General features: G+C 38.2%; 1 protein-coding gene across 2 annotated transcripts in view; it reads right to left on the bottom strand.

Annotated features, from left to right (window-relative positions):
- Window positions 1-20,269, bottom strand: part of LOC149847717 (dynamin-related protein 3A-like) — a 65,640-nt gene extending 45,371 nt beyond the window's left edge. For both annotated transcript variants that reach the window (XR_016430390.1, XM_089997015.1), the window contains exons 1-4: window positions 19,711-20,269; window positions 11,213-11,495; window positions 11,087-11,115; window positions 10,871-10,972 (exon numbers count right to left, since the gene is read on the bottom strand). Coding sequence is in view for 1 of the 2 variants with exons in the window: in XM_089997015.1 (XP_089853141.1) it covers window positions 10,871-10,972; window positions 11,087-11,115; window positions 11,213-11,495; window positions 19,711-20,085 (789 nt within the window). In the remaining variant the exon portion in view is untranslated. The remainder of the gene's footprint in view (window positions 1-10,870; window positions 10,973-11,086; window positions 11,116-11,212; window positions 11,496-19,710) is intronic.
- Between the last annotated feature and the right edge of the window lie 1,289 nt (window positions 20,270-21,558).

Genomic DNA, 21,558 nt, shown 5'->3' with positions numbered 1-21,558 from the left:
TAAGTTCGCTGACGCTGAAATCATTTGGGCTATCAACTGTCTTTCAGGATGGAAAGCTCCTGGCTATAACGGCTTTCCCGTGGATTTCCTATGTATCTTTTGGTCTTGCATTCAGCATGACGTTATCAATGTCTTCATTGAGTTTCATCACAATTGTCGGTTGTCGGCTCACATGCACTTAGCCATTGTCTCTCTCGTCCCGAAGGACGTGGCGGCCTCTGATATCTCGAGGTTCCGTCCGATTTCAATTATAAGTGCGCTCTACCGCATTATTGCTAAGGTTTTGGCTAATAGGCTCAGGACTGTCGCTGCTCAAATCTTCTCGGACTCCCAGTTCGCTTTTATCCCCCAAAGACGGATTCATCACTCATTCATCTTGGCATCGGAAGTTCTTCACTCTTTGCATATCAGCGGCCAGCCTTTCTTCTCTCTCAAGCTCGACTTCCATAAAGCCTTCGACTTGGTCCATTGGCATTTCTTATTCCACATGCTTACCAACTTCGGTATCGGTCGTCGTTTCTCTCGATGGGTGCGTGAGCTGGTATCAAATGCTCACTCTTTGATTAAGCTTAATGGAGCAAGAGGTAGGCACTTAAAGCTTGGGCACGGTATTCAGCAAGGTTGCCCTCTCTCCCCTTTGTTAATTAACGTTGTCACCGAGGGTCTAGTGGTGTTATTCAAAAGGGCAGCGGATAAAGACATAATTGATCACATCGACATCCAGGAATTCCCCCATCATATTCTCACCTATGCTGATAACATGATCATTTTTTGCCACGCTTTTGTGCAACAGATGCTGAGATTCAAGCTCATCTTTCAGTTTTTTCTCTCTTTCGGGTTTATCCCTTAATGACAATAAATGTTTTATGTCCATGTTCAATGCCTCATCTTCCTTGCTGGCCGCCGAACAGCAAATTTTTAGCTGCGTAACTTCGGATTTACCTATTTCCTATCTGGGTCTCCCTTTGCAAATAAAACGCATCCCCTCAGCCGCTTGGACTGCCATTATCCAAAAAATCCAGACCAAAATTTTTTTCTGGCAGACTTCCTACCTTTCCATCACCGGTCAGCTTACCCTTATTAGGCACGTCTTGTCCTCTATCCCAGAATTTTTTATGTCCATGTTTATGATGCCCAAGGGTGTGGAGAAGAAGTTCTCCAGTTTAATGGCGGATTTTATTTGGTCTGGTTGTCAGCTTCGAACTAAGCGCCACCTGGTTGGATGGAACTCGTTCGTGTTACCAAGGCGTATGGCTAGTCTGGGGATCTTCGCTCCCAGACTAAGGAGTATTACTCTCGTCGTCAAGCAATGCTGGATGGCGCACCGTCCAGGCAATCCGTGTGCTCCTCTGCTCCATGCTAAGTATGGTTCCCTTGAGTCGATTCATTATATCTGTCGTCCCCGCAGGCTTCATATCTCGCGTTTGCGTCGCATGTGGCTTAAGGTCATGTCTTTTGTCCTCATGCAAGATGGTGATCCTGGTCCTGACGCGCAGTTTTTGCAATGGGCAATTGCGCCTAGCGGCGTTTTGTGCACCAAAACTCTGTATCAGTCTCTTCTTCCTCCTAGGGCTGACTGGCTTCCTGAACGTCTTTTATGGGTGAATGGGCCAACTCCCCGATCTCGGTTCTTAGCCTAGTTAATTTTACTCGATAGGGTACATACGGACAACTTCCTTAAGAAGATGGGTTTTTAGTATCCGAGTAGGTGCGTCCCTTGCCAAGCAGCGGAAGAATTCACCTACCATCTGTTTTGGGCCTGCCCAATCTTTGTGGATCTCTTTAAAAGTACATGGAATCAGCCTGAAGTAATCGTGAGACAGGAATCCTTCGCGCTCGACCTTCTGTGGGGTCCGCCGCGGGTTCACAGTGACGGTTGATCTAGAGAACTTGGCTTCTTACTTCTTGGTGGGTTGTGTGGATGACTCGCAACAATGTGATCTTCCGTCAAATTCTGGTTGTTTTCAATAAGCTCGTCCATTGCATCTTGGTTGATGTGTACACAATTTTGCACCTCTACTCCCATGTTGTCCACCCCCTTCAGTCGCTTTCTCTTCCTCAAGACCCTGGCTTATCTCTGTGCTCTTCTGTTTTTATGTTTTGCCTTCGTGCTTTCGGCCCTTTGTTTTGGGTCTGTTGTTTTTTTGTTTTCGCAGACTCAACTTTTTGTTGATCCCCTGCCTTAGTAATGTTGATGTTTCTTTCGACTCTCTCTCTCTCTCTCTCTCTCTCTCTCTCTCTCTCTGCAATGGTCACCAGAAACCACCCACGGTGGTTTCCCCCACCTCTCCCCCTTCTCTAATTTCCAGCAGCACTAGTCGGGTTCTCCACTGTCATCCTGCTCTCTCTCTCTCTTTGCTGAACCCCGAACCCCCTCCCCTTTTTTATCCTTTGGCTCTGCTGGAGCCCTTTACAGACATGGAACCAAGTGGTCGACCACCTCATCGCTGGTTTCTATTGGTACCAGCCCCATTCACCAACGTATTTTCCCCTACTCTCCCAGAAATGAGAAATCCATCTTCAGCTTGGCAGCTGGAATGGTTGCTTCAGCTTGGCAAATTTGGTGTTCTGTGGCCCTTTTCGGGCATCCTCGCTAGCTTCGGATGGTGAATGCATTAGCAAATCCTCCTCTGGTCGTGCCCCCATTCCGTCGTGGCAGACCTCCTTTGCCCCAAGCGTGCAGGGTGGGCTACTCGAGCAAACTGGGTGTCTGCCCAAGTTATGCTCAAGGGCTCACTCTGCTGACAAAAGGGATTTTCACCGGGACTCGCTTGAGGAGTACTGTGTGTCCTTGTCCTTCAGTTGCGGAAGAGGGTCCTGAATCCGTTTCTTCTTCACCCTCATCAATGTCAGCTTCCTCAATGAAGCTTCGCCAACCTCGAAGGTTAGAAGCACAGATGGTCGTACAGAAAAGCTATAAGATTTCACTCATGGTTTAGTTAAGAACTTAAGACTAGCATTTTTCTTTAGACTTATACCAGTTTCTTAGATATTGCTGCCTATGTTTTGTTTTGGTTTGTTGGTCACCCCTTTGTTCCTTTTTTGTTCCAAGACCGACTCGATCTGGTCGAGCCGGCTTGGTCATGGATCTCATTCCACGTAAACCGAGTCAAAACTCGATTTCCTTGAAACCGAGCTTGACTCGGCTCATTTGTACCGAGCTTGGGTCTTTTTCCAAAACGTTTACATCTTGAGTAACTCCAAGCCAAGCCGTACATCGGGTTGCAAACGAATTTGAACCAACTCAGTCATTTCGTTAGCCGAATCACACGAGTTAGCCGCTTTAAGCCTGACTCGGTTCAGTCGTCCCGAGCAGGATTCGTGTTCAACCCTGAGATGCAATGATTGCCTCTTTTCGCCAGAAAATGGTTTTATAACATCATTCTTTTTCGTAGCACAACAATAAAATATCTTTCAGCGCACCCCATCGGCGCAACAAATGCGGCACACACACTAAGGCACGAGCCCTTGAAAACCTACGCTCGGAATCATCCACGAGTCCGACTATCTCCGAGATAGGAGAAAGTTGCATACGAGGAGAAATGATAGAATACTTCTAACTTATACGTGTGTGTGTGTATATATATATATATATATGCTTTTAAACTCAAGGACGCAGTTTTGCGTATTCTTGTCCATTTAAAATTTATGTCATTTACTTTGCCGCCACGTTGTTACGTGTACAGGCTACTGCTTATGCAATTTACTTAGCTGATGTACAGTTTTGTACATCGTACACTGCTTACGTAAATTATTTAGCCAATTTACAGTTTCGTACATCATGCATCGCTTACGCAGTTTATTTAGCTCGATGTATGGTTTCACACAATCGAATTTGGCTTTATGTCATTTACTTTATCGTCGCGTTGTTACGTACACAGGCTATTGCTTACGCAATTTACTTATCTGATGCACGGTTTCGTACATCGTGCATTGCTTACGCAATTTATTTAGCCGATGTATGGTTTCGTAAATTGTGCATCGCTTACGCAGTTTATTTACTTTGATGTGTGGTTTCGCATACCGAGCCTAGCTTTATGTCATTTACATTGTCGTCGCGCTGTAATGTGCACAGGCTTATGCTTTGATATATATGTATCATATATACATATATATAACTTGGTAAGGTATGCAGTTTTGCATACTCCTACCTACTTTGCCTTACGATTGCATTTAAAGACGCAAACTTGCGCATACTCATCTTTAAAGAAAAAGAGGATTTCACATGCGAAATTCCAAAGCTTGTAATATTTGTTGTTTCGAAAAGCAAAAACGAATATTTGGCGTTTACATATTCGCAACCAAGTCTTTCCCTCAACCTTGGGTAACGAAAGAGCTTCGACTGCGTAGCCTTAAGTGGTACGTATGATCCTTTGTTTTGATATCCGAAATGACTCGGATATCCCCAGCCTAAAGCATGAGACATTAAAATTTCTAAATGATGTTGGGGTTTTTTTCTGAGAAACTAAGATCCCTCTCATCGTAACGGTACTATCAGACATGCACGGCATGTTAGTACTACGATGATTGGATGAGAGGTTTATGGTAACCTCGTAGCGTGTAAATGCCCAATGATGAAAAGAAAATTACATAAATGGTGATGATCGCCTTCAGAGACAAGATGCTCGATTTGGTTTGAAAAACCAAAGCATGTAGAATGGGTCGTCAGTTAAAATAGAACCTGACATACTCATTCGTCTCTTGGTTCTGTCAAGGGAGAGGATGTGATGATACAAAAACTCTGATGGACAGGTTGTTAACAACTACGCTCCTCGAGTAGCAATTGACTCTGTATCCCCGATCATAGAAGTTAGGAGACAGGACTACCAAAAATTATCCTAGGTGGTAGATCCTATGGACTTCTACAGAAGTTGGATACATCCCTTGCCACGAATGCCTCTTGAAAAATCTCTCTTGGTCACTGGCTGTCCCCTTAGGAACGGACTCAACTAGTTGTCTGGGATATCAAAATACATAACAAAACAAACCCCCAAGCAGTTTCAATTGTTTCTATGTTCTCTCATTTGTGTACCCTCAAGACAGTTAATATCGAAACAAGATTATCATGCTCATTTTGCTTATTCTGAACTGCACATCACGAAAGGGACAACGTATATGTGAGTTTTGTTCTGAATTTTGTTATCTATACACCTACCAAATTTTTATCAATCTAACTTATTTCATGAGTACAGGTGATGATTAGGTCGGAACGATAAACGATGGCACGATGACGTGATGATATCAAGATGAGACTCTTTCCCTAACGTTTCGCTCTTGAGGACATTTTTGTAATTTGGTATAAGGGTTTCTTTGAAATTTTCCTTTTCGTATAAACTTTAAAACCTCATTTTGAATTTATTTGGTTTCAATGAATATACGGAGTTACAAATCCGTTGTGTAAAGGAAGGTCCGCTTGTAATGCGCCCAAGGTCCGTTGACTTGTGCTTTCAAACACCATTTTCCGCTGAACTGTTATTTAAAACTCTGAAAAATGAATGATTACAACAACAACAACAACTACGCCTTCATCCCAAAACAATTGGGGTCAGCGATATGAACCAAAAAAGAAATTCATTTTGGGTCTTCCACATGAATCCTTTTCCTCCAATCATTTCTATCCAATGCCATGTCCTCGGTGAGGTTCAAAGCATTCATATCCTTTCCTATCATCTCCATCCAAGTCTTCCTAGGCCTACCCCGACCTCTTTTAACTAATATATTTTCCCATTTCTCCAACCTTCTAACTGGAGCATCATTAGGCCTTCGCCGAATATGTCCAAACCACCGTAAACGATTCTCTCTCATCTTATTTTCAATGGGTGCAACACCTACCTTCTTACGTATCTCCTCGTTCCGAATCTTATCTTTTATTGTATTTCCACACATCCATCTAAGCATCCGCATCTCAGCTACACTCATTTTTTGAATATGATGTCTCTTGGCAGCCCAACATTCCGTACCATATAGTAAAGCGGGTCTAATAGTCGTCCTATAAAACTTTTCATTCAACCGCAATGGCATTCTACGATCGCACAGCACTCCAGTTGCACTTTTCCATTTCATCCACCCAACCTTTATCCTATGATTTACATCTCCATCAATTTCTCCATACTTTTGAATGATGGATCCCAAATATTTGAAATAATCATTCACCGGTATTTCTTGCTCACCAAGCTTCACTACACTCCCATCACTACTTCGTTGCTTACTAAATCGACATTCCATATATTCAGTCTTACTCTTACTCAACTTGAAACCTCTAACTTCCAATGTCTGTCTCCATAATTCTAACTTAGCATTAACCCCAGCTCTAGACTCATCAATCAAAACAATATCATCAGCAAACAACATACACCACGGTACATTTTCTTGAATTGATCTCGTAAGCTCATCCATCACTATCGCAAATAGGAAAGGGCTTAAAGCAGATCCTTGATGTAACCCAACCGTTATCGGAAAATTGGTTGTCACCCCTCCACAAGTGCGGACATTGGTTACTACTCCTTCATACATATCTTTAATTATACTAATGTACTTGAGAGAAACACCTTTCTTCATCATTGTCCACCACAGAACGTCCCTAGGTACTCTATCGTATGCCTTCTCTAAATCAATAAAAAACATATGCAAATCTTTGTTCCTCTCTCTATGTCTTTCAATAAGTTGTCTAAGAAGATGTATAGCTTCCATAGTTGATCTTCCAGGCATAAAACCAAATTGATTCTCCGATATCATGACAACCTTCCTCAACCTAGACTCAATCACCCTCTCCCAAAGTTTCATAGTATGACTCATGAGTTTTATACTACGATAGTTTGTGCAATCTTGTATATCACCCTTATTCTTATATAAAGGCACCAAAGTATATCAATCTTGAAAAATGAATGATTACAAAGCTTTCAAAATTTTCCTAAAAAGTTACAAGCCCGGGATTTTGGGGGCGTTACAAGTACATCATAATCATGCAACAGGTTTGTTTAAAAAAAGTCATTAGGTTATTTATATAATAACAAAATTTCTCTTTTGTTTATGATCTTTGAGGTTGGTCTAAAAGGATAAGCACTAAACAAGATGACTGCTCAGTACAAATACAGTTATTGAACACAGCAAATCATTAGAAAATAAAATTCTCAAACCTTATTTTACATTGGCATTGCTACAAGCCAACCAGAGGGAGACTACAAGATCATTGATGTGGACTAGGTGATCTGCAAATAACCATGGTACCAAGTCTGATCCGTATTAAGCCAGTTTATTTCACATTAACGTATATGGTTCAACTTTTGCATAAGATCAGCATCAATACCATAGCTAGGAATACTGTCTAAGCATAAAGTAGAATTATGCTGGCACAGCAACCACAAGAATCCTATTAATACAGAGTTGAAGGCCTTAAGTCAATAATACAAGGCTGCAGACTCATACAACGTCAATAAGTAGCCAAATAAGATAGTGTACTTGTTCAGGACCTCTAGGGTTCAATCCTTGTTCATTTTTATTGATTCTGCTGGTTTCAAAATTTATACATTACCCTGCAGAGATGCATAGGAGAGTTTCCTCATGGTCACTCTTTCACTAAAAGATATACTTAAGGGACTAAGTTATAAACCAGGGTTACTGGAAAGTCTACTTGCATGTGGGAAACTGGTTTCTTAGGAAACCATTTCCCAAACCAAAAACCTAACATTTACATCACTTTGTGGGAAACTTCTAAAAATGCATGGGAAACTCATTTTCTATCGACTGAGAAACTCATTTATATTATAAGGAAAACCTACTTAACTTATATGGGAAACTCGTTTTCCTTATTTAGGAAACATGTCTTCCATACATTTTCTGAATATTTAGGTTGAATGAGAATTTCTTTTTACAATAAAAAGTTGAAATACACGTGTTATCCAAAATCTGAATTATTTATTTAAAAAACTAAATTATGAATATATTTGTTATAAGAAGAACATAATGGACTGGACGAAATTGAAAATTTTCAAAAATTAATGTAACCACATTATTTTTATTTAATTCTTGATTCTATCTAAACATATGTTGCATTTAAATACTTTATTTATGATAATTAATATTTTATTAAAACTAAGCTGACTATGTGCTTGTTCAAATAAAACATAACTATATATTAGTTTTATAGTTGTAGTCAATGTAATGATGCATTTTATTAAAAATAAATTATTAATTCTTATTAGTTATCATAATGTTCGTAAAAAAGTAAAGTTTGTGTAAACTTCATGCATATTCTCAATATTTGCATTTTTACTACACACACACAGATATATATATATATCACATTTCCCGTTTCACATGGATTTTAGAAAGCCCTGTTTCCCATCTTGGCAACCTTGTTATAAACACATAAATATCATTTAAAACATAAACTGTCAGAAAGTAAGTTGCTGATCAACCTCTGTTTCTAAAAGAAGCAAAATGTTATTATATCTCATAAGGTCTTTTAAAATGTAATTATACAATATAACAAGAACACGTTTCTTATTAAATCAGGAAACATAAACAGTTTCTAACAAGAACGTAGGGTGACACCTCACTAATAAAATATAGGAGCTAACCTACTGCAACAAGTCTAGCATTTAGTGTAGCATATCACCTAGCCTTATGATAGGCACGTGGGGCAACCAAGCAACAGAATTAAGTAAGAGGGCCATCTTCTTCCTACCTTTTGGTTGTGTCCCAGAAACTTGACACACTTGCTTTTAGTGGTTTAGGTTAGAGATGGAAAATGCAGGTTTCCTAGGCAATGAAATTCTACATATACAAGACATACACTGGCTTGAGAACAGAAAAAGAATATTATTCGACTTTCTAGCTATATTACTGCCTAAGGGAGGCGAGCCAGAAGGTGAAAGAACAAGTGCATAGAATTCGGCAAATAGACAAACCATTGGCCCTAGGGGTGTAACGGGGTTGGGTATACCAGACCCGACCTGATGTCTCGTACCGATATTGGTGGACCCGTAGTGAAATCGGGTCGGGTCTTGGGTACTGTGAATGAAGACCCGAACCCGAATGGACTTGACCTTATTATGTACCCGGACCCAAATGGTTCTCCACTATGTCACACGGACTCGGCTAGGGGGTCGATGCACCCGCATCGACATGCCCCGACACTGGTGCAGCTTCGGACACAGAGCGGACACGGTCAACCAAGTGTCAGACTCGGTCAACACACCGGGGCTGAGTCCGTCCACATTTTGGACTCGGTCAACTTTGATCGAGTCTATTTTGGTCCGTTTTTAGGGCAAAAAACTAAAAAAAATCACAGACTGTAGTCACAGACTGACTGTGCAACTGCATTGCACAATCACAGACTGTAGTCACAGACTGACTGTGCAACTGCATTGCAGTCATAGACTGTGCAACTGCAGACTGGGCTATAGCCGTGTCCCCTAATGGGCTATAGCGGACTTATTATTGTTATATATATATATATATAGCCGAGTCCCCATGTCCAAAATTTTTTAAATTGCGCCGCACTTGTGTCGCACCCGCACCCATGTGACATAGGTTCTCCATATTTTAAAACCGAATTCAACCTGATTATGTACCCAAACTGACTCATACCCGACCCGACTATGTAACACGGACTCTTCTAACAGGGCACCGCACCAGCGTCGCACTAGCACCTAGGCAGGTGCGACACTTGGACACAACTTCCTTTGTGTTAGGTAAAGTCAACCACACTGAGGTCCATTTCTATCCCAAAGTAGATTCAGTTAACCCTAATCAAGTCCATTTTTATTTATATTATATATATAAATACATAAATGCACACACATACACGTAATGTTAACTTAAAACTGTTAAAAATTTTATATATATATATATATATACACCCTCTCCGCACCCCCACACCCAAGTTTTTTTAAAGTGCCGCATCGCCGCATCTGCACCCACACCTATGTGACATAGCGATTCGACTATATACCTGAACCGACCCATACCCGAACCATCTAAAAGTTTCTAATTGATAAATATTATATATTCAATTAAACATTTAAAGATGTTGATAAACTTAGAATTAATATGCATTGCATTTTAGTAATTTTAGGAATCTAAAATTTAATTCATTTTTGCATATACTTCCTACTGCCCGTATGTCATGGAAATTGTCGGATTGAAGTGAATCCCAAAATATTACTTGAGAACTCATTGACTTTGATACATTTTGAATATGATATATCATTGTTTTTTTTGTTTCAACTTAAAATGTTTGGTTAGCGTAGATATATTGTTTTTATATTCAGATCTTGACATTATTTAGAATAGTTATTAAGCTTCAATTTTGTTAGCATATAATCTTCTTAATAAACAGTTGATTTCATTAATTTACATATTTTTTATTGGCAGGTAATTAGATCTAGAATACCGAACATATCAAGATCTGAGTTGAAACCCGAACCTGTTAACAGTCATACCCAGGCCCAAACCCGACCCTAATCAAAATGGGTCTACTAAAGACCTGACCCGATGTATACCTGAACCCATTAACCCATATGGGTCTACAGTTTCTAGTTGTACCTGAACCTGAATTAGATTGGGTTGGGTGTGGGCCTTTTAGACTCTATTCAAAATCGGGTTTGATAAGACCCATCCCGGTGTAGCTGTATTGTCATCCTTTTATTTGACCAAGGATGGTAATTTTTTACCATCAGCTTTTCCAAATGTCAACCTTGATTTCATAACTACAAAAACTAATTCCCTTTTCCCCTTTAATGAAAGAAAAAGAAAAAAGATTTAGGCATGTGTAAAACAACATCATAAATCCGACAAGCAAAGAGTGGCAGGAAAAATTAAGAATGCATAATAATCTCTTTCCATTAAAATAGAATGAATCTATTACCTCTTGACTGCGATTTACAACACCCACATAACCAAGTCGAAGGGGAATTACATTCCCAAGCAAAAAATTACGAGCATCAGTACCCCGATCCATTATATCCAGCTGAACAAAAGAAGGGGGAAAACAACAGTCAAGCTTCCTGGCTAATTTGTGGAAAGGATATGGTTTAATGGCTAGAGAACATGGAAAAAAATGCACACTGCGATGTATTTTGACCTTTGTAATAACTCCAATAGTTCGAGAACCTGCCAAAGGAACAAAAACATTAAGGAATGGTCACGCGTTTATTTAACAGCAGAAGATTAACACACCCAATTTATGAAATATATTTTCAGAATGTACCATCGGGATCTGCAATTCTTGCCATTTGGAGTGCATCTGAATTTGCTAGATCTGAATTTGCTGGTGTAACTGCCAATATTATACAAGTTTCATGCTTGATGTATGATAGTATCATAGTCCTGATTCGTGCTTCAATATCAGTTGGCTGATCGCCTACTGGGACCTTTGTTATTCCAGGTAAATCCACTAAAGCGATATTAAGAACATTTGGCGAAAACACCTTTAAGCGAATTTGATTATCAGAAACACCCTTGTTTGCTCCAACCTCCCTTTCTGTTTCAGCCTACATCAATAAGAATTAATTTATGGTAAACCTTCATAAGCCATCAAAGTAGGCCAATTAAAAGTGGAAAATCAACATAACTGCCATGCTTCATTAAAAGTATAAGCAAAATAACATTAACGCATCTTAGAGAAATAACAACCAAAATCATCGTGAGACTGTTTGTTACTAAGAATGAGAAGAATCATTCCTAAATAAATGATTTCACTGGAACATAACCACAAATGGTGGATCTAAATCTTGTGTTTGTTAATAAGAATAAGAAGAATCATCCACAAATAAATGATTACACCAAAACATAACCACAAATAAAAGATTTAGATCTTCCACAAAACTGCAGAACTCTTTTTCCCACTTACATAAAGATGATAGTGCCCAATAGTATAATGTAACCTCACTTGTTAGAAATTCATGTCTTGTACATACGCATATGCTTGACTGCATATGTATATATATATAAGTGTATGCCGTATATAGATGGATTCACTTTTGTAATTTTTTATTTTATTTTTCTTTCTTTCATTTTTATTTTTTTTCTGGTTTGACTTGTTGACTAGCCGATGGGAGGTAGCCCAACGGCTAATCCCCTTTTTCTTGTGTATATATATTGGGGTAAATGCCCCATTGTAATGTGTGGTTTTTAGTGAGGATTCCTCTTAATAAAGATTGATATTTTGTATGTGTGCCTTAGTACATTTTGTGATATTTATGTGCCTTAGTGCATCTTATGAGTGAATATTCTTATTGAGTCCTTAGTAGACTTGATTAGCACCAATATTTGCGTGCTTCTTTACATGGTATAAGAGCCGGGTTGGCTACTTTGCTTATATTCACTCATGGAGGCTGCCTCGTAAAGCGTGTTGGTGATCTTTCTTTGATCGTGATTCCTTCCTCTTCAACATGGCTGAATTTTTGTCTCATAACTCAAGCAACTCCAACTTTGTTCCACCATTCAAGCTTGACGGTAGCAGCTACATCATTTGGGAGGGACACTTGGAGACATTCATAAAAAGGTCAAGGATTATGGGGGTACGTTAGAGGTACTATCTTCGAAATTACTATATGTGAAAATGATGTTGAGACAAATCTCGAAGGAAAAGAAAGAGAAAAAGCAATGGAGGAATATTATAAAAAAATAGATGAATAGGACATAAAAAATGCTAAAATTCTATCTTGGATGCTAAGTGGGGTTGAAACCAAAATTGCCTCAAATCTTTTATGTTACAAAAAGACAAGTGATACATGGGAATATCTTAAAGGTATGTTTACCGAGAAATATATGGCTCATAAGTATTACCTCCAAGAAAAGGCTAGAAACATCAAACAAGGAGATAAAAATGTTAGAGAATAATTTATGAAATTATCTTTCATTTGGACTCAACTCACTCAATTTGAACCAAAATGGGAAGGAAAGTGTATTGAGATGCGGAGGGCTCAAGTTGAAGAAGATAGACTTTTTGTCTTTCTTTATAGTTTGAGACCCGAGTTTAAACAAACTAGGGCCTCTTTGCTATCTTCTTCATTGCCTCCTCCTATTCACGAAATTCTCACTAAACTTAGTGGAGAAGATACTAGACTTAATATAAGCAAAAGTAATAGCGTTCTTGCTACACCTAGTAACACTAAAGAAAATGATTGCGCTCTTGCCGCCTCCAAACCGGGAAATTATATCAAGCCTTATAGGCCTCTTCACTTCAATAAAAATCAAAATAGAAGAGAATACAAAGTAATTTGTCATAATTGTTATGAACCCGATCATATTAAACCTCAATGTCCTAAATTCAAAAAGGACTATAGACCTCATAAAAAAAGGTTGTTGCGGCTCCGTCAAAGCAAGAAGAAGATACCATAAGCCTCAAAGATCGCTCCAAATCGTTGGCACAATTGACAGAGGCATTACAACCATTGTTTAAAGGATCTACATCGGGGGCGGCCATTGCATCTTCTTGAACTCCCGGTATGTGCTCTTGGCTTCTTGATTTTGGAGCTTCATTTCATATGACCCCACATAAGTCTATTCTATCCGAATGTCAACCTAACTCAAATGCATCTTTTGTTTCTATTGCCGATGGAACTTCTTTGAAAATAAAGGGTGTTGGAAATTTTAAAAACGATTTGACTAAGACTAAACACAACAAGTTTTACATTCCAAAAGTTAGATTTATACCAAAATTACATCTTAACTTACTTTTCGCCTCTCAAATCTTGGATCACGGATGTCATATTGTATTCTCATCAAACAAATGTTGGGTGCAGAATCGCTAGTCCGAGAAATTGATTGGGGAAGGTTCTAGGCAAGGAGATCTTTATTACATGAACTCTCTTTGTATTCCAAAAGAATCTTTTTGTAATATTGCCCAAACAAAAGATATCAAAGTTTGGCATCATAGACTTGGTCATCCAAATGTAAGGAATTTAAATTTTGTACCTATTACTAAGGATCTTTGCAAAGACAATTTTGAATGCAAGGAATGCATACTTGGAAAAATGATATCTTTGCCTTTTAGACAAAGGACTTTTTACTCATCCATGCCTTTTGAGTTGGTCCATTCGGATGTGTGGGGTCTTGTTCCTATACTTTTCAAAGGAGGATTCTCCTACTATGTTGTGTTCATTGATGATTATACTAGATACTGTTGGATTTATTTTCTTAAATTTAAATCCAAAGTGTTTGTATCCTTCAAAACCTTTCATAACATGGTCAAAACTCAATTTGAAAGCAATATTAAAATCCTAAAACAGACTCTGGGGGAGAGTATTTATCAAATGATTTCAAACAATTCTTAAAAAATTTAGGGATTTTGCACCAAAGATCATGTCCTAAAACACCACAACAAAACGGAGTTTCAGAAAGGAAACATAGACATATTATAGAGGCTACAAGGACACTATTTATTTCTAGGAATGTTCCTAAAAACTTTTGGGCCGAAGTTGCCCTAACCTCAATATATCTTATAAATAGGATGCCCTCAAAATCTCTATCAAATGAAATTCCCTTTGAAAATTTGTTTAAGTATAAACCTGATTATCAAAGACTTAGAATCTTTGGTTGCAAGTGTTATGTTTTAAATGATAAAGGAGACAAACTATCTTCCAAGGCTATTTCTTGTGCTTTCATTGGTTATTCTGAATCACAAAAAAGGTTTAAATGCTATGATGTCAAAAATGATAAACTCCTTGTCTCAAAGAATGTTAACTTTGTTGAAAATGAAAGTGGATTTGAAGGATGTATGTCACAAGATATAACTGTTGATTACTCCTTGTTTAAATTACTTTCTAATTGTGGGTGTGATGATAATCAAGACATTTCTATGGAGTCTTCTATTGAAAGTGGAACAACAATTAAACCAATAGTATACACTAGAAGGAATATTAACATATCCAATAAAAATCTAAATCGAGATGGTCATGAATCATTAGAAGCTCCCTCTAAACAAATTATCATTCGTAGATCTGAGCGAACTCCAAGGATTCCCAATAGATTTGTTTCTTATGACTCATTCTCTCCTAAACATAGAGCATGCCTTTTAGTCATTCATTCATACTTTGAACCCTCCTATTGCAATGAAGCCAAAAGTCTTCCTGAATAAGAAAAAGACATGCGTATGGAACTAGAAGCACGGGAAGGTGCCAACACTTGGAAAATCCTAAATTTACCTCCCGGAAAGAAAAACATAGGTTGTAGATGGGTCTTCAAAGTCAAGACAAAGAGTGATGGATCCTTGAAAAGACATAATGTCAGGTTAGTTGCCAAAGGATATTCTCAGGAGTATGGAGTAGATTATGAAGAAACCTTTGCCCATGTTGCTAGGATGACAACTGTTAAAATCATTGTAACTATTACAGTTGTTAAAAATTGGAATATATTTCAAATGGATGTTAAGAATGTCTTTTTAAATGGCAACCTTAATGAAGAAGTATATATGGATGTTCCACCCGGGTTGATAGTTTCTAAAGGCAAAGTGCTTAGATTAAGAAAAGCCCTGCATGGGCTCAAACAAGCACCTAAAGCCTTGTTTGACACATTTAACAATGTTATTACTAAATATGGTTTCAAACCATGTTATACTGACACAGCTTTGTTTGTTAAGAATTCTTCTACAGGTATTGTAATTATTCTTCTATATGTTGATGATATGTTGATTACAGGAAGTGACAAAGAATAAATTAAAAAAGTAAAACAGTTTTTAAAAAACACTTTTAAAATGATTGATCTTGGTTATCTATCATACTTTCTTGGAATAGAAGTGTCATATTCTAACAGAGGATGTATATTGTCACAAACAAAGTTTGCTTTAAACATCATTGACAAGTCAAGATTATCAGATGACAAAGTTGTTGATACTCCAGAGATTGTTGGAACGAAGATGTGAGCTGATGATGGGGTTCATTTGGACAATCCAACACATTTCAGACAACTGGTTGGATCTCTTATGTATCTAAGTATTACAAGACCTGATATAGCTCATGTTGTCCACGTGGCCAGTCAGTTTCAGCATACTCCAACATCAGCTCATATGGGTGTAGTCATTAGAATCATCAAATACATTAAAGGCACCATCAATAAGGGAGACTTTTTATCCTCTTCTTCCTCATTAGACCTCATCGCTTACTCAGATGCCGATTGGGGAAGGGATCCGAATAACAAGCGTTCAACAACTGGTTTTTGTGTATTTTTAGGGGAGTCCTTGATTTCGTGGAAGTGCAAAAAGCAACAAAAAGTGTCGCTATCATCTACAGAAGTTGAGTATAGAGCAATGGCCACCACCACCATGGAGATCGTGTGGCTCAAACAACTAATTTCAAATATGGGAGTTCATCTTCAGAATCCTACGAGATTATGTTGTGACAACAAGAGTTCCATATACATTGCTCGGAATCACATGTTTCATGAATGGACTAAGCATATAGAAATGGACTGTCACTTTGTTCGTGAAGAATACTTAAAGAAGACTATTGATCTTCCCTATGTGACATCAAAATATCAACTTACTGATTTCTTCACCAAGGCTCTGTGCTCGCCAAGATTCAACTTTCTTCTTGACACTTTCGGTGATTGCACCATAAGTTTGAGAGGAACTGTTAGAAATTCACGTCTTGTACATACGTATATGCTTGACTATATATGTATATGTATATGTATATAAGTGTATGTCGTATATTGATGGATTCTCTTTTGTAATTTTTTATTTTATTTTTCTTTCATTTTTATTTTTTTCTGGTTTGACTTGTTAACTAGCCATTGGGCAGCTCCCAACGGCTCTAAATAGAACCGTTGGGAGGTAGCCCAACGGCTAATCCCCTTTCTCTTGTGTATATATATTAGAGTAAATGCCCTATTGTAATGTGTGATTTTTAGTGAGGATTCCTCTTAATAAAGATTGATATTTTGTATGTGTGCCTTAGTGCATTTTGTGATATTTATGTGCCTTAGTGCATCTTATGAGTGAATATTCTTATCGAGTCCTTAGTAGACTTGAGTAGCACCAATATTTGTGTGCTTCTTTACATCATTGGAACATGAATTCAACACCAGGGATTGAGCCAATTGTTTTTTGTTGGTCAAAATGGGAATATTTAGAAATAGGAAAAACACTAGACCAGGGAATAGATGAAGTAAATATAAGCATGTCTATGTACATGCATATAAACACAAATGAGAAGTGGGCTTGACATTCTTGCTAAAAGGTGTGCAGACTCATAGACATTTTTACCGTAAAACAGATTAAATTTGTATGCATTTACCTGCATGCCATATCTTATGTAAGTTCACCAACACAGTGCTTAATGTTTAGTTGATTATGTTTTTGGTACATATTATTATGCAATTAGATCTTCATGACTATTAAAAAGAATGATCTTTTACCGGGCATCACCCTGCACAACTTCAGTGAGTCATCATCATAATCACCTTGACCTTTTTCTTCACAAAAAGGATTGTCGTTCATCACCAATATAAAGACCACTTTCATCACAACAATTGAAGTAATCATCAATTATCATCATCCTTGTGATCCTTGTAATGAAATACAAAACGAGCAATAGAATGCCTCTTATGGGATGTTACAAACACACTAAAGTGTGTAAACACAAGGACCACTTATGGGTCAAGTACAAGAGCACAAGCACAAGGCATCAAAGGGCTAGAAACAAGTATAAAAAATATAAATATATTTGAATTTGAAATACTAGATACAAGCATAATTTTACAAGAGTGAAAGACCTCCTTTTATAGAGGTAGATGGGCTCGAAGAGCTGTTGGAAGCTCCCAACAACTCTATTCCAAAGGACTAAAAAGCCCTTGGCAATGGACCAATATTACAAACAAAAAATACAAAAATAAAGATAGTTGTGATCTTAGTGGGCACAGCCTATTACACAATGTGAAAAAACAAAAATACCCCAAGTGGGTATTGCCTAACAAACATATAAATATAAATATATATATATGTACATACACGTATATACATATATTCTTAATACTCCCCCTCAAACTTACGGTATGATCACCGAAAGTTTATCAAGTAAAAAGTGAAACTGAAGAGAAGAAAGCGCTTTCATGAAGAAATCAACCAGTTTAAATTATGATGTTGCATTCAGCAGGATGATCGTCTTCTTAAGGTACTCTTCACGAACATATTAGCAATTCATCTTGATATGCTTGGTTCTTTCATGAAATGTGTGGTCGTCAGTTATGTATACGACGCTTTTGTTATCACAGCATAACAGTAAGGGTGACTGCATCAACACTCCTATGTCTTCCAATAGTCATCTCAACCATACAATCTCGGACGTTGTGAAAGTCATGGAGCGATATTTAACTTCAGACGATGACAAAGATACTTTTTGTTGCTTTTTACACTTCTACGACACCACTGAGTCACCTATAAAGACACAAAAAACGGTGGTGGAGCGTCTATCATATCTCTTCCCCAATCAAAGTCAGTATAAGCAATTAATTCAAGTGAGAAGAAAGAAGATAGTAAAATTCCTTTAAAAAAATAATTATGTAAATATCTAACGATATGCATAATGGCACTCATGTGCACAATAGTAGAGGAATGCTGGAATTGATTGGTTGTGTGTACTGCATGTGAAATATATGATGGTTAAATAAGAGTCTCAATCATTTGTTGATAAGGAGTGGGGTCATGCAAGGGTGTGCTATCATCTATCTTAATCTTTGCAGCGATCATTTCAGGAGTGTCTACCATCTTTTCATCTGTAATTTCAAACATGTTAATAATATCAGTAGCAAACTTGGATTGAGTTAGAAAATAGCTATAGGCAGAGTAAGCAACCTCAATCCCTAAAAAATATCTCAAAGAGCCTAAAGACTTCTAAATCTATAAGAAGATAATGGGTCATGTGGTGATGGTTGTTTAACATCATGAGTTTGGGAAACGAATTTGCATGATGCTTCTATGGTCACCAATTCACTAATCAAAGATAGAAAGGAGTGTGCAGAGAGTAAATCTTTTTCACAACCAAATTCTTGCCAAAGCTTATTCCTCAAAACGATAGCTAGAAACTACCAAGGAGAGAGATATACCAATTTGACACTTCCACCAGTTAATGGTAAAATCATAGCATCCTCCAAAAGCTTCTCTGTTAATTATAGGATAAGCTAACCGATCAACAACTTACCAAGCACATAAGATATTTTATAAGCCAGCAAAAATATTGAACTACAATCGGAGTTTCCAATATCATCTTCACTACACTTCTATAACTCCCCTCACATGAGAATGTCTAGGCTACTGGCTAACACTGCCCAACAATTCTTCTCATTTGTCAATTCCATATAGAGACCTCAATTGATATCATAGTGTACTGAACTATAGTGGAACCCCAATTTGCTTATAATAACACGAACAACTCGTAACAAATGAAAGTGTGAAACGTAATAAATTGACATTTGAAGACACACCCACGCTTTTTAAACTACTCCAATTTTAGTGGCTAAATTATATGCAGTAACAAGAAAATCCAGAAACAACAGAAGCCTAAAAATGAAAATTTACTAATAACCATATGTTGGTACTAAAACCAACACTAGACCATCTTAAGAATCAAATAAATAACAAATTCGCATCCCAATTGGTTACTCGAACGAGCAACCCAATTCACTGACAGGTAAAAAATACCAGAAATCAAGAATCATCGGAACAACAAATCAAGGCACGAGATAATCAAAATAAAGGGAGGGGGGGACCTGAATTTCCTGACGAATTGCGGAGAAATCTAAGAATCGCTTCCCGGGCAAGTGAAGGAATTCCCCCCATTCCGACCCCTCAGCCCGGTCATCCCGTTTAGGTGTGTGCACGAGCTGCAGGACCAGCGGACGCCGAGTGCAAATGTCCGTGCCCCTGGGAAGGAAATCCCTACCGACGAGCGCCTCAAGCACGCTCGATTTCCCGCTGCTCTGGCTCCCGACAACGGCGACCTGCGGCAGGTCGATCGTCGACGAGCTCCCGAGCTGCGCGAAGATATCCTGGAGCTTGTTGACGATCGGGATCACCGACTGCCCCATCGAACTGACCGCGCTCGACGCTGACTGATCCGGGACGGCTTCTTGAAGATCCTCCATCGATGTGCGAGATCGGACGGGCGGTTCGGGGAATTCGGCAAGGAAGACGGACGCCGGCGGTTTGTACGGCGGGCCTTCTGGAGATATCGAGCTCTCAGAAACCTTAACTTTTTTAGGGTTTTGCAGTGAGGGAGAAGAAGATGGGAGAGGGGTGCTCTCTCTCTCTCTCTTCTTTTCCCTCTTCCGCTGCTTCTTGCCCGCCGAGGGGAGAAAGAAGACGACGTCGTCGGCGCGTTTTGAAATTTTAGTTCAGGAGTTACCGTAAGCAGAGTTCCCTCACTTTGCTGGACGGGTGGGGGTAGACCATAACATTAGGAAACAAGGTCTTTAACTGGTAAGTTAGTAGAAGTAGTAGATGTTATGTATGTGCAGGTGAAAGATTGATATTTTAGTCTACAAGAGACAAATTGGTACATGAAAAAACAAAAGTGATAGAACCTTGATGATATAAGATTTAGTATATAGGAATAAATAAGAATAAGAATGAAGTAGGAATTGTTATGAGTCGTGAGTTTATAGATAATGTAGTTGAGGTCCGCAAGAAGGGTGATAGAGTTTTACTTATTAAATTATTATTAGGTACGAATATTATTAATATTATTAGTGTTTATGCATCTCAAGTAGGTTTAGATGATTCCATTAAGCGTCAATTTTAGGAAGATTTAGATTAAGTAGTACAAGGAATATCTTATGAAGAAAAACTTTTCATCAACGGTGACATTAATGGATATGTAGGCATTAGAATGATTTTGAGAGTATTCATGGAGGCTATGGTATAGAAGAAAGAAACGAAAGTGGATAAAGGATTTTAGATTTTGGCTTATCCTATGATATGATCTTAGCAAACACTTAGTTTAGGAAGAGGGAGTCTCACTTAGTAACATTTAAAAGTGAGGTTAATACAAGTCAGATAGATTTTTTCATACTTAGAAAGAGAGATAAGGGTTGTTGCATCGATTATAAAGTTATACCGGGAGAAAGTGTAGCTACATAACATAAAGTCTTAATTTTAGATCTTAGAATTAGACAATGTCACAAAAGGGATAGACATGTGATAGATCCTAGAATTAAGTGGTGGGCATTGAAAAGAGCTAAACAAGAAATGTTTGTAGAGCAGGTAGTTAAGAAAGTTGATTGGTGTCTCGATGATGATTCATAATCAATGTGGAATAAGATAGCGGGTGGCATGAGAAAGGTGACTAAGGAGGAATTGGGTGAGCCTAGAGGCAATGCACCTCTATGTAAGGATACATCATGGTGGAACGAGGATGTCAAATTAACTATTAAGGTTAAAAGATAATGTTATAGAAATCTAAGTAAGAGTCGTGATAATGAGAATTTGAAAAAGTATACGATAGCAAAGAAGAAAGTTAAAAAAGTAGTTTGAAACGTGATGGATAAGGTATATAAGGAGGTTTATGACAAGTTGGATACCAAAGAGGGCGAGAAGGATATTTATAGGCTTGCAAAGAT

Source organism: Nuphar pumila, chromosome 1, assembly GCF_984573655.1.
Source record: "Nuphar pumila chromosome 1, dmNupPumi1.hap1.1, whole genome shotgun sequence".
Classification (NCBI taxonomy): Eukaryota; Viridiplantae; Streptophyta; class Magnoliopsida; order Nymphaeales; family Nymphaeaceae; genus Nuphar; species Nuphar pumila.
The sequence above is the reverse complement of the archived record's forward strand: the minus strand, read 5'-3'. Positions and strand labels throughout refer to the sequence as shown.